This window comes from Nansenia antarctica (genome assembly GCF_963989245.1).
Source record: "Nansenia antarctica genome assembly, chromosome: 10".
NCBI lineage: Eukaryota > Metazoa > Chordata > Actinopteri > Argentiniformes > Microstomatidae > Nansenia > Nansenia antarctica.
Window position 1 is genome coordinate 33,354,772 of NC_137680.1, and position 21,123 is coordinate 33,375,894.

At 45.5% G+C, this 21,123-nt stretch overlaps 1 protein-coding gene across 1 annotated transcript in view; it reads left to right on the forward strand.

Moving 5' to 3' along the window:
• Positions 1-1,608: 1,608 nt before the first annotated feature.
• Positions 1,609-21,123, forward strand: part of osbpl3b (oxysterol binding protein-like 3b) — a gene marked incomplete at both ends in the record, with an annotated part of 34,109 nt that continues 14,594 nt past the window's right edge. The window contains 12 exons of the mRNA XM_080540427.1: positions 1,609-1,704; positions 7,618-7,734; positions 8,558-8,611; positions 12,029-12,142; positions 12,541-12,696; positions 13,530-13,656; positions 13,802-13,905; positions 15,572-15,664; positions 15,821-15,980; positions 18,217-18,350; positions 19,150-19,254; positions 20,906-21,043. Coding sequence (XP_080396553.1) covers positions 1,609-1,704; positions 7,618-7,734; positions 8,558-8,611; positions 12,029-12,142; positions 12,541-12,696; positions 13,530-13,656; positions 13,802-13,905; positions 15,572-15,664; positions 15,821-15,980; positions 18,217-18,350; positions 19,150-19,254; positions 20,906-21,043 — 1,398 coding nt within the window. The remainder of the gene's footprint in view (positions 1,705-7,617; positions 7,735-8,557; positions 8,612-12,028; positions 12,143-12,540; positions 12,697-13,529; positions 13,657-13,801; positions 13,906-15,571; positions 15,665-15,820; positions 15,981-18,216; positions 18,351-19,149; positions 19,255-20,905; positions 21,044-21,123) is intronic.

A 21,123-nucleotide genomic window follows, 5' to 3' on the forward strand; every position in this document is an offset into this window, starting at 1 on the left:
GTGAGCTTAAGGTTTAGGTAGTCCGTATACATGGGCTGTGCTTGGGGATGATAGTCAGTTGTCTACAGTAGGCTTGTTTATGAGCCTGATCGCCTGGGGGAAGTAGCTGTTCGTAAGTCTCTGAATTTTTAGCCCTGAGGCTCCGGAAGAGGCTTCGTCTTTTGGATGGCATCGGTTGGAACAGGCTGTGGTTTGGGGTGGCTGGGATCTGTGATGATCCTCCAGGCTTTGCTGACACAGCGTTTGTTGTGGATGGAGGGAAGCTCGCGTCCACTGATGCGCTCGGCTGTTGTGGTGGATCAGTGTTGATGTGACCTACATGGCTGTGGTCCAGCCTGGGAGAGGGCTGGCCGGATCAGACGCCTACCAAGGTTTACCCTAGTATTCTTGTGTCCATCACACACACACACACACACACACACACACCCGCACGCACGCACACATAGACACACACACACACACATACACACCCACACACACACACACACACACACACACACACACACACTACACACACACACACACACACACTACACACACACACCCACCCGCATGCACACACACACACACACACACACATACCCGCACGCACACACACACACACACACATACACACACACACACACTACACACACACACACACACACACACACACAAGTGAAGGTCATATTCAATGTTCTTCAGGGAGGTCATAGACTGTGCTCTCTTTTATCATTATACTATCCTTGATTAGCTTAGCTGCCTGCGGTGTCTCATGACTCATACCGTCCTCTATGGTAAAGGCTGTACGCAGCACAGTGAATAAGGAAGCACTCTAACAGTATTCCAGGGTGGATATCCCAGTGAGACCCTTGATAAAAACCTGTCCTCTTCTTGATTCCTCTGTCACCCGGAAATTGAGGAGTGGGTCTGCGTATTTAAGAGTGGATCGATTGTCCAAGAGCAGGTGGATTCCTCTGTGTCCTCACCTCCTTGAATACAGACAGCAGCTTTTCAGGCATTCTGCTTATTCATCAAAGCCTGTTTTCTATGAAGTCGAGGGAGTGACTGCAAGCAGACTAGCTCATCTAATCACCTCTGAGCAGTGGCGGACTCAGGCTGTTTGAAGAGCAGGGGTGAAAAGAAAAAAAGGGCGCCTACTGCACAACATGGAACCCCATCAGTGCACATGGTCAAGTTTAGACCATTGGAAGGGCAGCCAATAGGGCACATCCTCTAATTTTGCCACTCAAAAGGGCACTTTAGTGCGACGTTTTTTCAACTATGGGGGCACATGGTCAAGTTAAGACCATTGGAGGGGCACCAATAGGGCACGTCCTCTAATTTTCGCCACTCAAAAGGGGTCGCCCTCCCTGCCCCCCCCCCTGAGTCCGCCAGTGCCTCTGAGCTAGCTAGCTAGCTTGCTAGTTCTTTGACACTGTTCACAGAGGCGACCGATGTCGCTTAAAAGCTTTTCGACGAGTACTCCCTGCAACTCCCACTGACCTTCTCTGTTTCTTTCTTCCTCCCTCTTTCTCTCTCTCTCTCTGGGGTAGTGAGGGGATGTGCCTGGTGGACCACACCCCTGTATCCTGACCAGGCCCTGCCCCCCCCACAGCCTGCTGGGAGATGGGCTCAGAGGAGAGGAGCTCGGCCATGTCACAGAAGATCTCTTCCCCCTCCCGCAGCAACAGCAGCTCCTCGTCCAAACATGACAGCCGACAGGTAACACCTCACCTCACCTCACCTCACCTCACCTCACCTCACCTGACCTCATCTCACCTCACCTCTCCTCTCCTCACCTCTCCTCACCTCACCTCACCACACCACCACACCACACCTCACCTCACCATACCACACACCGCCCTGCCAGGGACCAACATCCAGCAGCAGTCACAGCTGCAGCAGCATAGGCTATCAATGACACAGGAGAGGAAAAAACACTGGCCCGCCATCGAGCTAAAGATCCAGTCACTATGAATGAATGAATGAATGAATGAATGAATGAATGAATGGACTTTTACCCTAGTAACCAGTCACTACCCTAGTAACCAGTCACCACCTTAGTAACCAGTCACCACCCTAGTAACCAGTCACCACCCTAGTAACTAGCCATAACCACCCATAACTCTCTCTCTAACCATAACCACCATAACTCTCTCTGTAACCATAACCACCCATAACTCTCTCTGTAACCATAACCACCCATAGCTCTCTCTGTAACCATAACCACCCATAGCTCTCTCTGTAACCATAACCACCCATAGCTCTCTCTGTAACCATAACCACCCATAGCTCTCTCTGTAATCATAACCACCCATAACTCTCTCTGGGCATCCCCTTGTTGTACTACAGACTGTCCAGCTACCTTTCCCTCAGTACCATCGCACTACCTTATTTTCATGTCTTATTTTGCACTTTTAACCTATGCACTTTATTTTCTACTGCACCAATGTATGTCCCAATGGTCACATACTCATTCTTTTATGTCCTATTGTATTCTGTTGTGATGTTGCCTATTATTCTTTTTTTTCTTTTTTTTATCTATTGTACGATTTTAAGTCATGAGGACTACGGATTCTAATTAGTTCACAGCTAAATCTGGCATTTTTACTGTCACCATACTTTGTATATGTGACTGTTCATTAATGTGCACTGTCCTGACTAAATAAAGATATATCTATCTATCTATCTATCTATCTATCTGTGTGCTTGATGTATGTAGAGAACGCAGGGGTGGGGTGTGACCGCCAGAGGTGAGAACCCTAGACGACCAATTACTTGACAAGGAAAGAAGTTGAACAACACTAAAACTACCCTTGAGAGAAATATAGTTTGTCAAACTAAAAGTAGTTGACCTCATCGAAATTTACTTCATCCAACACACGACAGTCAGTTACTGAAAGGTGACCGGTCCGTGTGACTGAAATGCTCTAAAATCAGTGGGAGAGAGAACAATTATGAGGTGGAGCAAAGTGGAGATACCGGAGGCAGTGAAGGGTTGATACAGTAGTATAGTATAGTTTTATTTTATTTTCGAAACATGTAGTGAGTAGTGACAGTAGCTTACTACACCTCTACATGGCAAACATGTAGTGAACTGCAGGAAACACTACTAGGATTTGAATGACATGCAGTTAGACGGATGGTTGATAGTAGATAGTACATGTAGTGGAACTACTCCCCAGTACTGGGAATCCTACCACCTGTTTATACATTAATCTGGAACTTTCCATGTTGCATTCAAGTGCTATCCTCTTGTGAAATGGGGTTGACATTTTTGTTTAGTTAAGGGCAAATCCTGATCTTTCAGTTATCTTACACTGTTGTATAACCTCTTCTCCTCGTCACCCAATCTGTATTTATATAGTCAATTATGTAACTGCCTTCTCTGCTATGATTCGAATCATGATATTCTGTGATTGTATGAGTGTGTGAGTGAGTACAAGCTCTGCCTTGCACTTACAGTAAGAAGAGAAAGACCCACATATGTGACACGGTCTGGTGAAAGGGGGAACAAGTCGGCAACCAATCAAAATGTCCACGTTGTTTATTTATTTATTTATTTTGTTGTTGTTGTTTATTTCAACGTTGTTGAAAATCACAACACACACTCGCTAGTCAAGCCAAAATACTGCAATGCAATGGATTCGCTGAGTAATCCCCACTGCTACCTAGTTAACTATAACACTACTTTACATTGTTAGCAGGCTCACAAAACAAGCTGTGACTAGCGATATGTCATTGATTTTCAACAACGCTGAAATGTATTCACATGTTTCTAAATAAAAGTCTGAACATTAAATCGGCTGCCGACTTGTTTCCCCTTTCACCAGACTGTGTCACGTATGTCCTCCTCTCCTCCTCCTCTCTCTATGAGGGATCGTTTGGACTGCCCCTCCCCCAGCAGCCTGGTGTTCTGGCCCAGTGTGTCCAGGCAGCACCTTTAAACAGGGGGCCACCACACGACCCCTGCCCTGAGACAGACACCCAGGACCCCTGCCCTGAGACAGACACCCAGGACCCCTGCCCTGAGACAGACACCCAGGACCCCTGCCCTGTGACACCCAGGACCCCTGCCCTGAGACAGACACCCAGGACCCCTGCCCTGAGACAGACACCCAGGACCCCTGCCCTGAGACAGACACCCAGGACCCCTGCCCTGAGACAGACACCCAGGACCCCTGCCCTGAGACAGACACCCAGGACCCCTGCCCTGTGACACCCAGGACCCCTGCCCTGAGACAGACACCCAGGACCCCTGCCCTGAGACAGACACCCAGGACCCCTGCCCTGAGACAGACACCCAGGACCCCTGCCCTGAGACAGACACCCAGGACCCCTGCCCTGTGACACCCAGGACCCCTGCCCTGAGACAGACACCCAGGACCCCTGCCCTGAGACAGACACCCAGGACCCCTGCCCTGAGACAGACACCCAGGACCCCTGCCCTGAGACAGACACCCAGGACCCCTGCCCTGTGACACCCAGGACCCCTGCCCTGTGACACCCAGGACCCCTGCCCTGTGACACCCAGGACCCCTGCCCTGTGACACCCAGGACCCCTGCCCTGAGACAGACCTCAGACACCCTTCAGACATGTGTATCACTGGACACTCAGGAATCTCCATGAATATGATTAGTGCTAGTGTTTGTTTTTCCTCACCAGGACAATGCAATTCTGATTATTTGGAGTCAGCAAAAATTCCTGATCAACTGGATTGAAATCAGATCATGTGAAACATGGATCATGGCCTGTTGCTCTATTGAAGCTGTTCAGTACTGTCTTTAACTGGACATGGTGTCTGTCCTCTGTGTGAGTTTTGTGCAGGGGATTAGCTGATGTAATTTCTTGGAACAGTTCTTTGTATTTGACAAAATGATATCGGTATGATGATATATGTGTGCCTCAGCTAACCTCCAGAGGTCACTGGGGTCAGGAGTGTTGGGAACAGCAGGATTAGAGGCTGGCAGACTGCAGCTATTGGCTGAACCATGTGGCTTAACGTCAGTAAGCCCCTCCCACCTCCCATGGCCAAGGAAACAACCCCAGAACCCTCTCGTTAATCGGCCTACCACAAAATAACAAGAACACGAATAAGGATTATTTTAAAATTATTTATTATTTGTATTATTATTTTACATTTTTTTCGATTTACTTATTTTAATGGTTGCAAACATGGCCGTCTGTTTCTAGCAAACAAAGCGCCTGGAACAAATATACAATACACATTTATACTTATACAAACAAAAGAAAACCTCTCCTCCAGTGCGAGTTTTCACACATTATGTTTGAAAGTATGTTTTATGTGTTATTCAGCATTGATGCATGTGGGCTGATCTGAACACAACTGGGTCTTGTGAGACTGGAAACAGTTGGGTCACAACTAACAGGTGTCTTATCAGCTCCACACCCTCACCGTCTGGCCTTCAACACTGTTCATACACAACACTTATACTTCTCTACTATAGCTTTAGTACTTTTTCTTAACACAGTTTACAAGCAAACACTTCTACTTCTATTAGTACAAACATCCATTACATGTTTAATGCTTACATGATTAAATGCCGAAATGATTGGTATGATCAACATTATTAGTGCTTACTAGCATTTCCTAGTATAGATACAGAACCATTACAAGGAGCAGAATGACACTACCTGTAGGTCACCCTAACCCTGCCAGTGCCTAAACCTACCAGTGGTGTTCCCTTCACATTGGGAAGAGCAGGAAGCCACTGAAGGTATTATGGTGATTCTTCTAATCAGAAAGCCCATAGCCAGAGCCAAGCCACACTGATATCTGATCCCCCTTTTCCAACTGTAGAGAGACAGCATTAGATAGATGCTGAGTACTATAGCCATCAGTATTACGCTCCCCATTCCAAATGACTTGCTCTTTGTTCTTATTCAAACGAACACCATAGGCCATAGATTCACGCCAATCACTTGCAGTGAACCTGCAGTAGTAGACTCCTCTCACAGGTGAAGTAACGCTGTAAGAAGTAGTAGACTCCTCTCACAGGTGAAGTAACGCTGTAAGAAGTAGTAGACTCCTCTCACAGGTGAAGTAACGCTGTGAGCATTGGCCATGTTGGTGAACACTTTTTCGTAGACCAGATTTTTATCAGTGTTGAAAGGGCCGACAAGTCCTGAGACACCCAAGGCAACAGAGAACCATATGTGTGTTACCATACCAACAGAGAATGCCACCTTCGGTTTATTGTCATTCTCTCCCTGAAGCTCCTCCACCTTGATCTCACTGATGCTGAGTCTGGCTTCGAGCCCTGCATTCTCTCTCTTCAGCTCTTCCACCTGACCCTCGCTGGCTGTCACTCTGACTTCCAAGGCAGACACAGTTGTAGCTTGTTCTTGGTTTTCTCTCTTGAGCTTCTCCACCTGGTCCATCATGACCGAGTTCCCGTCTCCAGTTCGTTGACGGTGTGCTTTGTGATGGCCAGGTCCATTTTCATCGCCTCCACCTCCCCCTCGCTGTCCCTCAGTCTGGCCTCCACGTTCTTCAGCTCCACCCTCTGCTCCACCACCATGTCTCTTAGTTCTCTTAGCTCGGCCCAGACCTGGTCAGTCAGGGCGGTCTCTGTAGGACCCTTCTCTCCGCCCGGCCCACCACCCTCTCCCTGAGCCCATGCCCCAGACAGAGAGAAAAGCAACACCACCACAACAACACAACCAACCTTCATTCTGTCACTATGTTTCCTCACAAACAGTAGTCGACAGGGATCTGTCTTCTTCTTTTATACACTCCTGGTCAACCAGTACGTGAGAAATCGACACCTGGAAAGTTAAGGACTCTCTGTGCTGATGAACGTAGGGACATTTTAATCTGATCTCTTAAAGGCTGTGGGAGAGAATGACAGTTGTTCAGCTGTGTGTTAAAGGCGTCCTGACCGCTGCGTATTTCCATGCAGGTATGTGTGGTCACCATCACAATGTACAACTCTGATCAAAATGTAGTTTAGCTCAATGGTAAGGCCGTTCTCTGTATTTCAACAATCGTGCCTTGGAGAGAAGCGGTCGTATCCTAAACCATCTAAACAAAGACCGTGAAGCCACTCGTTTTTCTTCTTTTTTTGTTTTTTATAAGGATTTTATTATGTTCTCTGTGCAGTCCCTCATCCAACCCTCATTCTCAGATGATTCCCAGAGTTCTCCAACTGACAACAACGTCCTGACAGGGTTGTGGAGGGCGGGGGGTTGGGGGGGGGGGTAGTGGAGTCTATGAGCTGTCAGTATATGCTAATTCTGAATTACATACTGTACAGTACGCTCTTGACTCTGACCTTGACCTTGTCACTCACTGGTGATTTTTTATCATGTCACCAAACATCATCATGGGAGAGCCAGGAACATGAGTTATCTAGGATGTGTTGACGACCACTTGGTATGTCAGGGTGACGTACAACCTTGTGTACAGGGTTGCCAGATAGGATTGACAATTTCCAGCCTAACCACAGTCGTAAAAACTGCTAAATCCACCAAAAACCAGGCCAAAACCTATATTGTCAGAATACCACTAATTACTATTGGGCAGGTGCCCATCTCCTGCCCCCTAAACTGTATGTCTGTTGCCAATGATGTTTGTAAACTAAAATAAAAACCCTGCTTCCGTGTGTCTACAGGACAGCTGGGAGATCGTGGAGGGCCTGCGTGGAGGACTCAGTCACGTGCAGGAGCCTCTCAAACAGGAGGGCTACATGCTGAAGAGGAGGAAGTGGCCTATGAAGGGGTGGCACAAGGTCGGTACTCATCGCTGCTGTCAGGAACGATACCGGGCGGGCGGGGGCTCCACGCTCTGTTGCATTCCAGATTCCCCCCCATTACTTAACACCGTCTGTGTGTGTGCAGTGCATGTGTGTCTGTTTTCTTTCCCCTCCCCCAACCGACATCATCACATCATTTCCCGGTCTTGTCCTTGTCCGCTCCCCACCCCAACCCCACCACCCGGTCCGAAATCCGATGACATCTGATGACATCACTCCTTTGTGTTTTAAGATAATTGAATGAGTTGATGAATGTCCCCCTCCCCCCCCGCTGTGTAGCCGTGTGTTCCCAGGGGTCGATGCCTTACGTTAGGGCTCTCTCTAAAAGGCTCGCTGTCAAATGAGATGACATTGACTACACATCCCCGGTGTTTCTCTCTCCGGGATCCATTAGCTGATGACCCTACTGTTCTGGAGACGTGGCTCTCCCAGGCCGCAGGAACAGATCTGTGTACGTTCAGGACCGTATTTGAGCCTGCGACCATTTTCAGTCCCTGATTTCAATCATGTCAGTGGTGTGGCGTAGAGCACAGAGGCAGCATATTCACTGCCTCCCACACAGCCAGAGAGAGACGTGGGGAGAAAGAGAGGGATGGAGACAGAGGAGGCAGCAGAGATGACTGATGGCTCAGAGTACACACATTAACAGCATATTAACAATGTAGGGGGGGGATCCAGAGCATGATGTGTTTTTTTTTTCTCTCTCTCTCGCTCTCTTTTTCTCTCTCTCTCTCTCTTTATCTCTCTCTACTCTCTCTGCTCTCTCTGTCTCTTGCTCTCTCTCTCTCTCTTTATGCAGAGGTACTTCTTCCTGGACAAGGGCATCCTGAAGTACGCCAAGTGCAGTGCTGACGTGAGTACACAGGCTCCGGGCCCGCAGTCTGGGAGGACCTGTCAATCACACAGGAACGTTCCAGAAGGCCCCACACAGGCTCCTTCTCCTGAAGGCTCTGGGGGGGGCTACGTTTACATTGGCGTTAGCAAACACTTTCATCCAAAGCCACGTTACAACAAGTACATTTGTCTAAAGTAAGCGAATCATCGATACATCAGTCGTCATAAGTAAAACATCAATGCTAGGACCAGGGGCCATGGCCAGTCACAACGCTAGTAGAAGGAAGGATACTTACTTTTTTATTATTATTAACAGTAGAGGATCTGTACAGTCAAGGTCCATGCTTGGCAGCCTCTATCCTCTTATGACAACTTCATACAAAGGAAGAGTTAGAGCTAGCCCTGCAACGTGTGTGGTGCCGGGAGCATTTGTACATACACACACACACACACGCACACATATGTAGACGCGCGCACACACACACACACACACACACACACACACACCATGAAAGATAAATCCATATTTTCAAAAGCATGCCATGTTATTTACTACGTCCTTGGCTTTATGTGTTGTGTGTTATGAGGTCAAGGAGACGTGCTAGAGGAGACGTGCTACAGGACCAGTGGCTGTTATCTGAGTCACGCTGGCTATATGTTCTTCATACTGGCATACTGTCAACCTGTTCTTATCCACCGCGACACCGGTGACCCGAGATTTGGGTCTATGTTTAATATAACAGATATAAAGAGCTTACCTTTATCAATAATGTTCATCGATGTCGCAAACAATTCATTAGATTCCATTCTAAATGTCCAAAGCTGAAATTTCGTCGACCGGTGAAAAAAGTACGAGTCACAAGCCCTTGTTTACAGACACGTCACATAGCAAAACCAAGCATGCTTGGTTTCAACCCCCGAATTTCCATATCATTGGTCCTCGAAAGTCATTTGTTCTGCCTCTGCACGATTCTATTGGCTCTGACGATTCAAATGAGGGGTCAATCATGACATTCTGACCAATGGTTTCGGGAGAAATTTGACTGCGTAATTTCACCTGGTGTGAAAAAGAGGCGGATGCGCCAGACAAGCGCACAGAGAAGTGCGCAGCAGGGCCCTGCTTGGTGGAAACAGAGTCTAAACAGTTGGATTTGGGTGCAATTTATACCTATAGTGATATGTCAATGAAATATAATCCATTTTACAATCTTGATACATGAGAAAGTCTGATACACTGATGGTGCCAAAATGTCTCCAAATGGCACAATTTGGTTGTCCGCCTAAACATACCTGTACTAAAACAGGTACAAAGTTGCACTGGTTCACATTACTAGCATCTAATTTGGCTTTGATACCAAGATCATTATGAAGGCCCTTGTGATTGTGGAGATATTCTATATTCACTGTGGGCATGTCATTTCGAGCAGAAAACCTGAAAAATACGACCGATAGATGAGTCATATTATTATTACCTTTTAAACAACGACCACAACAACAGACTATAAGACTGTACAGTATGACTTATCTCATTTGACATAGAATTGTCATGACATGCCAACATGGTCAAATCACATACTGTACATCTTCTTTATCATATTTAAATTTTTTACATTTAGCAGACGCCTTTATCTAAATTCTAAAGCGACTTACAACAAGTATCTTTTGTCTGAGTGAGTCAATCGTCATATACGCTTTCGCCCCCTACATAGCACTGAAACAGCCCTTATTACGGTCCTTAATGACATATTCGCGTAAACACAGACTCCGGAAAAATCTTTGTTTTAGTACTACTAGATCTTAGTGCTGCCTTTGACACTGTAGACCACGACATTCTAATAGATAGACTAAAAACCTGGGTAGGACTTTCGGGCACTGCCCTAAACTGGTTTAGATCCTACCTACAGAACAGAAGCTACTATGTCTCCATTGGCAACTTTGTATCTGACCAAATTAAAATGTGGGGTTCACCAAGGGTCAATCCTTGGCCCCCTTCTATTCAATCTCTACATGATTCCATTGGGACACATCATAAAAAATAACAAAATTGCCTACCACAACTATGCGGATGACACTCAAATCTACATAGCCCTCTCACCAAACGACTATAGTCCCATTGACAATCTCTGTAATTGCATTGAGCAAATAAACGCCTGAATGTCACAAAACTTCCTCCAACTGAACAAGGACAAAACAGAGATAATTGTATTCGGTGCACCTGACAAAAGATCGAAAGTTAGTGCAAAACTTGATTCTCTCTCTCTTCAAACTAAAAAACAGGTCAGAAATCTTGGTGTAATTCTAGACTCCGATCTAAACTTCAACAACCACATAAACTCGATAACTAAATCAGCCTACTATCACCTGAAAAACATAACAAGAATGAGAGGTTTCATGTCCAAGCAAGACCTTGAAAAACTCATCCATGCATTTGTTTCGAGTAGACTTGATTATTGTAATGGTCTACTGACAGGCCTATCTAAAGGAGCTGTTCATGAATTGCAGCTCATCCAAAATGCCGCTGCTAGGGTCCTAACAAAAACAAAGAAATTTGAACGCATTACACCAATCCTGAGATCCCTACACTGGCTACCAGTCTCTCAGAGAATTGAATTCAAAATCCTCCTAATTACATACAAATCACAAAATGGTCTTGGACCAAAATACATATCAGATCTCCTCCCACCCTATATTCCCACAAGGTCCCTATGGTCAGCTGAGACTAATCAGCTAATAATTCCAAGAGTAAAAACAAAACACGGTGCAGCAGCTTTCAGTCATGCTGCTGCATGCTCCTGGAACAAACTCCCTGAAGAAATCAAACAGGCCCAAACCCTTAAAATATTTAAATCGAAGCTAAAAACCTTCATGTTTTGCACCAGTTATGATTAAACACAAACACTTCTATCAATGTATTTTTCCATTAACTATTGTCTTATTAAATGTTTTATCTATTTACTTCTTATATTTGCTTTTATTCATTGTAATTTTTCTTTTCTTACTATGCTCCTCTTGCTGTATTTTTAAATAATATATGTAAAGCACTTTGAATTGCCCCTGTTTTATGAAATGTGCTATACAAATAAACTTGCCTTGCCTTGCCTATACGTCAGTCATCATAAGCAAAACAAACCTATGCTAAGACCAGGGGACGTTGGCAGTCACAGTGTCCTCTCATAGTGGAGCTGTTGAATGTCCTGTGGTATGGTAGGGCCTGGGTATGCTTGTGTACATTTGGGAGTTGTAATGCAACCCCCAATAAATAAAATATACACACATCAGAACTGCCCTAAATGTCAGTATTGAGACCAGTATGACACTGAGCAGGGTCCTGTTTGAGCCAGTTCAGTATGTTTTTTAACAACCATGTCAAGTCAGCAATATTGTGTATCTATTCTAGTAAGAGGTTATTTATGTAGCCTCTCCCCCGACTCCCCAGATTGAGAAGGGAAAGCTGCACGGGCGCATCGATGTGGGCCTCTCCGTCATGGCCATTAAGAAGAAAGCCAAGTGCATCGATCTGGACGCCGAGGAGAACATCTATCACCTGAAGGTAAACCACAGGGTTTAATGAACAGCAGCCGTCACAGCGGGGGCTTAGAGGACAACAGAAGACCAGAGATTTACTCATAATTGTCTGTTTTGATTCCTGGAACGGTTACTTCTTTTAAAGGCCGTTTGTGACCTGATGTAATATTATAATATTACAGATTTATTATAATAATCTCACTGTATATATAAGCAGTTCCTCAACATTGGCGTTTCAGCATTCAAATACAAAAAACACAATAATAATAAGTAAAGTAAATAAGTAAGTGTGTGCGTCTGTGCGTCTGTATGTATGTGTGTGTGTGTGTGTGCGTGTGTGTGCGCACGTGTGTGTTTCATCCCATTTGCTTGCCCTTGTGTTGGTGTCAGACAGCATATTGTTCCATCCTGTCCTCCCCATAGGTCAAGTCCCAGGAGCTGTTTGATGAATGGGTCTCCAAGCTGCGCCACCACCGGCTCTATCGGCAGAATGAGATTGCCATGTATCCCCAGGAGATCTACCCCCACTTCCCCGCGCCTGGCTCTCCCAACACGGCTGAGAACGCTGCTATGAGAAAGGTATTGCATCTGCACTGCACTGGAAAAAGTCAGCTCTCAAAAACAAGAAAAAAAAGCAATAAAATGTGGGAACTATTTAAAATAAGCAAAATTCTCTGCCAACAAAACAGGAATATTTCACAGAAATATTAGAAATAAAATAGATTTTTTTTTAAACAAGTAAAAGATCTCTTAAAACTAGAGCAGTCAGACAGCATATTTTGCCTTGATTTAATTTAATGTTTAGTTAGATTTGACTTTTTGCAGGTTAAAGTCTTTGGCCATTCCAGTGCCTGAACCGTATTGTATTAAAAGACACTTTGTTTAAATGTAAAAAGGTCTGTGTTATCTCTTAATCTTTTTTGAAGTGTTATCAACGTACTCCATTGGGATATGAATGCAGATGTTTCATATTCATAAACTCCTCAAAAAAAGTTCGGAAACGTTATTTCGGTCGATTGTGGGAGAGTGCAATCATCCAATCCACCAAGCAACTCAAAACGAGAGTGAATACTAGCAGAAGGATATTGCAGGGGATTTTGGCAAATTTATTTGGGCCGCTACCCACATAGTTAGCTGTGTTGCTCATTCCATGAATGCATGATCCTTACAAGTTGTACCTCGTTGTAAAGGTGACTAATCAGGCTTTCCAACGATATCAAATACAATACCAATTGATATTATTAAAGGGGAGGAATAATCGACCGAAATAACGTTTCAGAACTTTTTTGGAGGAGTTATGAAGGCTACAGACAGAATGTTTGTTGTTGGGGGCTACAGACAGAGTGTTTGTTGTTGGGGGCTACAGACAGAGTGTTTGTTGTTGGGGGCTGACTGTGCTGTGGTTGGTGCAGCAGCGCGCGTCTCTAGCCAGGCAGTCCTCGGTCCACGCTGCCGGCAGCTTCCCTGTCACCTGCACCGGCCAGGCCAAGGTGCAGGCCTGGCTCCAGGCCTCGGACCACATGGACAAGTGCTCCAAAGGTACGCTGGAATTCTGTTAAGTGACTTCTGGCAATGTAAAGCCTACTCCTTCTCTCACTCACTCACTCACTCACTCACACACTCACATCTTTCTTTCTCTCTCCCTCTTTCTTTTCTTCTCTTTTCCACTCTCTTGTCTTTCCAGACCTCTCCGTGTGTGAGGCCTACCTGCTGGAGATCAGCCACCTGCTCCAGAGTATGGAGGTCCTCCACCGCACTTACTCAGCTCCAGCCATCAATGCCCTGCGGGTGAGGCGGGTGAGGCCCCCAGGATAGGGCGGGGCATGGCAGGGCGGGGCGGGGCAGGACTGGGTAGGGTAGGACAGGGTAGGGTAGGGCAGGGTAGGTCAGGGCAGGACAGGGTAGGGTAGGACAGGGTAGGGTAGGGCAGGGCAGGGTAGGGCAGGGTACAGCAGGGTAGGGCAGGGTAGGGTAGGGCAGAGTAGGTCAGGGCATGGCAGGACAGGGTAGGTCAGGGCAGGACAGGGTAGGACAGGGCAGGGCAAGGTAGGACAGGGTAGGGCAGGGCAGGGTAGGGTAGGGCAGGACAGGGTAGGGCAGAGTAGGGCAGGGTAGGGTAGGACAGGGTAGGGCAGAGTAGGGCAGGTCAGGGTAGGGTAGGACAGGGTAGGGCAGAGTAGGGCAGGGTAGGACAGGGTAGGGTAGGACAGGGTAGGGTAAGACAGGGTAGGGTAGGACAGGGTAGGGTAGGACAGGGTAGGGCAGAGTAGGGCAGGGTAGGACATGGTAGGGTAGGACAGGGTAGGACAGGGTAGGGCAGGACAGGGTAGGGCAGGGCAGAGTAGGGTAGGACAGGGTAGGACAGGGTAGGGCAGAGTAGGGTAGGACAGGGTAGGGTAGGACAGGGTAGGGCAGGGTAGGGTAGTACAGGGTAGGGCAGAGTAGGGCAGGACAGGGTAGGGTAGGGCAGGACAGGGTAGGGTAGGGTAGGGTAGGGCAGGACAGGACAAGGCAGGGCAGGGTAGGGCAAGACAGGGTAGGGCAGGGCAGCGTAGGGTAGGACACGGCAGGGTAGACTAGCATAGGGCAGGGCAGGGCAGGGCAGGAGTCTGGGAGAGTAGAGTATGCTTGGTCCTCCTCCCCCAGGCCTAATCTACCCTGCACCACACTGCATTACCTCATTGATTAATGATGTCTGTCATCTCAGAGTGGAACTTACCGCAGTACGTCTGCAGTACGTCTGCCCACACCGGCTGTCCCTGCGGAGATGAACCATAAGACGTGTTTATAGTTCGGCGTGTTGAAAGCCTGTTCTCTTCAATCACGACACGCCCCATAACTGCATCAACTGATATGAGGCACGACATACTTGAATACAGAACTCTTCAGAAATGCCAGGTGGCTTGTGTCGTCGCAACAAATTGTCTGTTTTTAGACTCCTCGTCTTTTCCTTTGGTTGGCGTTTCTTTGTGTGCCAGTCACCGCTGAATATAGAACATGTCATCACTGCCAGTATGTGAGACATGCTTTTCTTTATCAATTCTTCCTTAACACTAGAACAGCCATGAGGTCTGTGAGTAAAGAAAAATGTTATATCTTTGCACTCGATCAAATTTCAGGAGCCTCCTTTCATGACTTTTCCTAGATATGTGCATTCTACCGCCCAGTATCCTTACATTTTCAAAATCATAAGCTAATATAAATATATATATAAGCTAATATAAAGCTATTTGCTGTTTTTCTGTGTAGGAACCAGGCTAATTTACAAGCGGCCAACTAGTGGTCGTTGTGTGTAAATAGTAGCTTGAGCATTGTAAAGAGGGTAATTTGACCCCCGAGGTGGCTCTTTTAGTAGGTAAAAAGGCATGGCTGTTCTGGTGTTAATAGAAACTTTTCCCTCTCTCATCCCCCTCACCTCATCCCCCTCTCCTCACCCCCCTCTCCTGTTCTCTAGGCTTCTGCATTTGACAGCCCCAAGAAAGAGAAGAGGCCTCAGAGGAAATGGCGCTCTAAAAACTACAGTAAAGATGCCAAAAATACCCTGCAGGTAGAGGGAGTAATCACGGTGATGATATGATACTGTATGATACTTGACCTCCCTGGTGTTTAGTATACTACGTCTTCTACTTCCGTTAATGGTTCTCTCCCTCCCTCTCTCTCCTTTTGTTTTTACGCTTTTCTTTCCTCCTCCGGTTCTGGCCAGGTCCCCAGCTGCATCTCGTTGGGGTCGGTCCGCCTCCACGCCTCCAACCCCAACCTCTCCACGGCCGCCCTGGGCAGCGAGCAGGCCGACCCAGAGCCCCTGGACTCCCCCGTTGACGTCGGCAAACTGCAGGAGGACTTCTGTCGTGTCGCTAACAACCGTGAGTCGCAACTCCCAAAAAAGTGCAATCGTATAAGGGAAGGTTTGGTTTATTCTCGATTAAGTTATGCTGTTCACGTTGTGATAGCGTCATATGCTGTATGTCATTTGTCAGGGGTTTGTCAGTTTGACATGTTAAGTCTCAAACCCACTGGAGTCTCCTCTATTAAGAGGTCTCCTCTCCCAGGCTGACTGCCGTCTTATTTGCAAGTAAGATAGCGTGCCAAGAGTTATTATTAATGAGTAAAGCTGACGCCCAGGAACGGAGGACAGCTTGTTCATTACTGATAGTTTGTCACAGTTTCTACTCATTACGATTCCGCGATGGGTCTTCTTAACCTTTTCCTGGCAGCATCGTTTAGCGAAAGGTTTTTGTCTCATAAACCAGTTAAAGCTGGCAAAAGTCCAGATAAATCAGCCCGATCTTCTATTAGGGCTGAATCCTAACTCTAGTTACACACACTCATTTACATTTTTGGCATTTACCAGACGCCTTATCCAAAGCGACTTACAATCAATATATTTGACTAAGGAAGTGAATCATCAATTCACCAGTTCTAGCAGGAGGCGTAATATAGCTCAGGCCAGGGGCCACTGGCAGTCGTTTTATATTTGTATTTTATTTATTTATTTATTTATTTTATAGACACTGAAGAGACAGTACAAGGGGGTCAATAGAAGTCTTAGGAGACACAGTAAAGGGGGAAAGCAGGTGTCTTAGGAGACAGTGCTGGGGGGCAGTAGATGTCTCAGGAGGAGCAGTTAAGGTGTAACCTGAAGAGATGGGTCTTCAGTCTACGACGGAAGATGGGTAGTGACTCTGCAGTTCTGACAGCCGTGGGAAGCTCATTCTACCAGCGGGGAGCCTTCTCATCTCTCATTCCCATGCAAAAAGGTGGAATAAGTGATGTACCCTCTTTGTGTATATTTTTGAAAAACTATTTAACAACATTTTTAACCAACCAGGATGAATGAAAGAAATCCATTTGTGAAGAAATGACATTTTCAGGCTGACCGTTTGTAATGCTCTCATATTCACTGTAAGACATGTGCATGGTTAAACTGGAAAGAAAATTGATACTCAATCATCCTGAGTCATGCAAAACATCCTTAATTTTTTTTTATGCAAATACAAAAATAGCCCATTCCCCAGGGATGAGACTGAGCAGTCTGGATGAAGTTGTTAGCGTTCCATCAGAAGCAGTTTGGTGTGACGTGGACCGTGCAGTCGTTGTGTGTAACAACCAGGGCAGTGGTCTGCTGAGCAGCTTTCATGGAGGGGGTGTTAATAGGAACATGATTGCATCTGATTGAGAGACAGGGTGAAGTGTAACCATAACCATAATCCTCAGTCACCTGAGCACCAGACTGGTGTGCAGATGTACTGTAGACGGCGAGCTGAGAAGCTATGATGAACTGAACGTTTAACTTTCTTTTTTTTTTTAAATGGTCCGCATGCCCGGCAGTTCTCAATTTGCGCAAAAAGAAAAAAAAATGTGTGTTCTGTTTTTTTCATATTACGAAAATGTAAGTGTTGAAGAGCCCACTTGATATAACAAACAACAGTCTCAGGATCACTAAATGCTCATAATTTGTGAATTGGATTCACTGTATCATCTGCCGTCCTGCTTCGTAGGCTACTGGGTTAGTGATACGTGGCTTGTAAACAAACGTACGTTTTAGGACCTGTTCAAAAGCAAGGACTGTGTGATCATCTAGCTATGTGTTTTTAGCATGTTGATGTTCTATCAGCATGTTGTGATGTGTAAACATGCAGTTAGATGTTCATAGCGATGTTCTTCCTTAGCTGCTAGCTAGCTACCAACGTGATGGTAGCAAACAGGCCTGTTTTTCTCCGGTATTTGGTTTGAGGTGGACCAACAGTCAAATAGTATAATAATAGTCAAAGTATATGTTCAACTATTTTCATATTTCAATGTATGACACATCATTTGAAAGCTTACAATCTGCACTTTGATAATCTGTAAAAAAAAATAAAAAAAAATAAAAAGACCTTCCCTACTTGGGGACTTTTTCACCAGACCCTGTCACATTTGAATTACTGTACTGTATTGTAAAAAAATAAAAATAAAAACGTATTATGATCACCATGTTCCAATGGCTTAGTTCCAGGCGGTTAGATTCCAAAATAAATCACGCAATGGATCACTCTATACAGTAAAATCATGAATCTCTTTCCATCTATCTCTCCTAACCTCTCCCCTCTATTCTGGCAGTGCACACCACCATGACGTCAGCCCTCAGCTGTCTCACAGCAGAGAGGGAGGGGTTAAAACAAGTGCTGGATCACCACGCGTGTCCCTCCTCCTCCCCCCCCCAGATTCTGGTACTGAAGAATGCCTTGGCTTCGGTAAGAACCTTTTTCCTCCCACACACAGTCATCAAGTGTGACACACACTACTGCAGCAGGGCTGCTGGGAAGCCTCTTAGGGGGATTACTGGCTCTCTGTGTGTGTCTGTGTGTGTGTGTGGAGTGATGCGTGCCCACCTGAACTAGAGCAGACTCAACAGTCATACCTCCCCGATGTGTGTGTGTCCTACCTTCCTCCTCCTACCCAGAGTCTGTTTCCACTTTCCACTTTCTATCTTCCTCTAATAACACAGAGCCTGACAGACACGGCTGGTATCCTGCAGTGGTTTTTTGCTGCCCACAGTTTAGCATGACTGCTAGAGTTTCTGGTGTGTGGTTGTTCCAGGCTAGCGGATACCGCAGTGTTTCCTGTGTCTCAACCCCATGCTTTATTTATACGCCGCCTCAGATGACAACAACACTACAAAAGACGACGTCTCGCGGACAACGGTTTCTTTTCCCCTCATCATTATTACTCTTCTCACTAATGAGTAATCCTCTCAGAGCTTCTACAGGAGAATACTCCTCACATCTTTCCCACAGCTCTCTGCCTGTTCTGATACATGAATGTGTTGAAAAGCTACGTCAACTGGATGGGTGTATTTTGCAGAATGACATTTTAGATTCTGAGAAGTTATGAGTATAACAGAGATAAGACGTTACACATAAATGTTGCAAATGCATGCGATAATCCTTGATTTTTTTTTTTAAATACCCACGCCAGTGGAGTTGTGGCATGGTGTTTTTTTTGTCTCGAGCCTCAGTTTGTAACGAACAGAACACTGGTTATTCCCTGCAGGCCATAGCCCAGAACTCTGAGCTGAGAGAACGTCTGTGCAAGATACACGCCGAGTCGCGCCTCGTAGAACCCACTGTCCTTAGAAACCTCCCTGGCCCCCTGCAGGTGGGTGCAGGAAATGCATGATGATATATACGCCCATGATCATCAGTCGTTGTTGTCGTCATTGTCATGTGTAGAAGAATCCTGCTGCATGTCCTCAACAGTTGTCCCACTTCTTGGGGCCGGTTGCATAAAGATAGACCCAGTCTTAGACTTAGATCTCACTTTAATAAAGATAGACCCAGTCTTAGACTTAGATCTGACTTTAATAAAGATAGACCCAGTCTTAGACTTAGATCTGACTTTAATAAAGATAGACCCAGTCTTAGACTTAGATCTGACTTTAATAAAGATAGACCCAGTCTTAGACTTAGATCTCACTTTAATAAAGATAGACCCAGTCTTAGACTTAGATCTTACTTTAATAAAGATAGACCCAGTCTTAGACTTAGATCTCACTTTAATAAAGATAGACCCAGTCTTAGACTTAGATCTCACTTTAAGTCAGTCTTGCTATAGACTCTAAAATGTTCCTGTTGCATAAAGCTCACCTATGAGTGACTCAAGTAAGACTGACTTAGATAGCCTGTCATAATATATACAATGCATTCTAGGTAAAATAAGACACTTGACAGAAAAAAAAACATGGAGGCCGAAACAGCTACACTTAGCGGCGGAAGATAATAGAGAGATAAACTCAATTTTCTTCTGCTGAAAACAAAACGTATGTATATTGGAGGAATATAATGTGGAGAAAAGTATACTGCTTAGCAGTTTTAACCAGTGAAGTAGTTTACCACGCTGGAGTTACAGTAACACAGCTCCATAGCAACACAGCTCTTAAATCAAGCTTAGCCAAGGGGGAAGGTGGCTTTCTAATCTCAAAATAAGTCTGTCTTATTTTTTATGCAACAGGCAGTCTTAATTAGACTGGTCTAACCTGAGAATATAAGACTAGTCTAAGGCTTAGACCAGTCTTAATCTATCAACCGCCCTCTGCTCCATTCATTCCCCTGGCTGTCTCATGTCACAATGTCAATGAGTCATTCTCAACACAACTCACAGCGAACCGATAGTGTTATCCTCTCCTCCTTGTTACTAGATTCACTTTCAGGGCTAAACTACTCCAACTGATTTATGAAGCTGATATTCATCACTGAGTACAAAAGAAAGAATTTATACCAAAATACAATGTTTCACATTAATAACTGTTTAGCTGGAGAGTTAAGGTGAAAAACTTGCAAAGGTTAAAAGATTGACATGTGTTTGGGTAGTGTCGTCAGGTAGCAGTTTTCATCACTGGGCATATTCCATTTCGTCAAGGAATCACTTGAGTTGAATAATTACATCTGCTGATGAAGTAGAAACTGTTCCAGTTAATCATATCCCTGGACAGTTCCAGCACACACAGTCTCTCAATCCCTTTAATTATCTTAGAGCTCTCCACTGGGACTAACTCAACACTAACTCGTACTCAGTGGCAAAGGAGAATCAAAACACAAATATAGTATGTGTCTGTAAAATGTACACCATGTATGTTGTATGTTTCCTCCTATAGTAATGTCTATTACATTAGAAAGTAGCAGAAAAGTGTTTGTAATGTCTGATTGTGTTCATCCCTTTATCTTATTCTGTTTTGTTTCTTATTTTGAACCACCCTTCTTTTAATCAGAATGATTCTAAGCCTAAACCTGACTGATGTTATGTCTCTTAGAAGCAGGCCTCCACAGACAGATCCCGCCCCCTTGTCCACCAGGCCTCCAATGAGAGTAGAGCGTCCATCACAGAGTCACTGTCAGAGTTCTTCGATGCACAGGAAGTGCTACTGTCTGCTAGTTCTTCTGAAAACGAGGTCAGTGGCTGCTGTGTGATTCTTTCTTCAGGCGCAAATATTTATTAAAATCAATGTTTGTCATAACTCAGTCTGTTTGT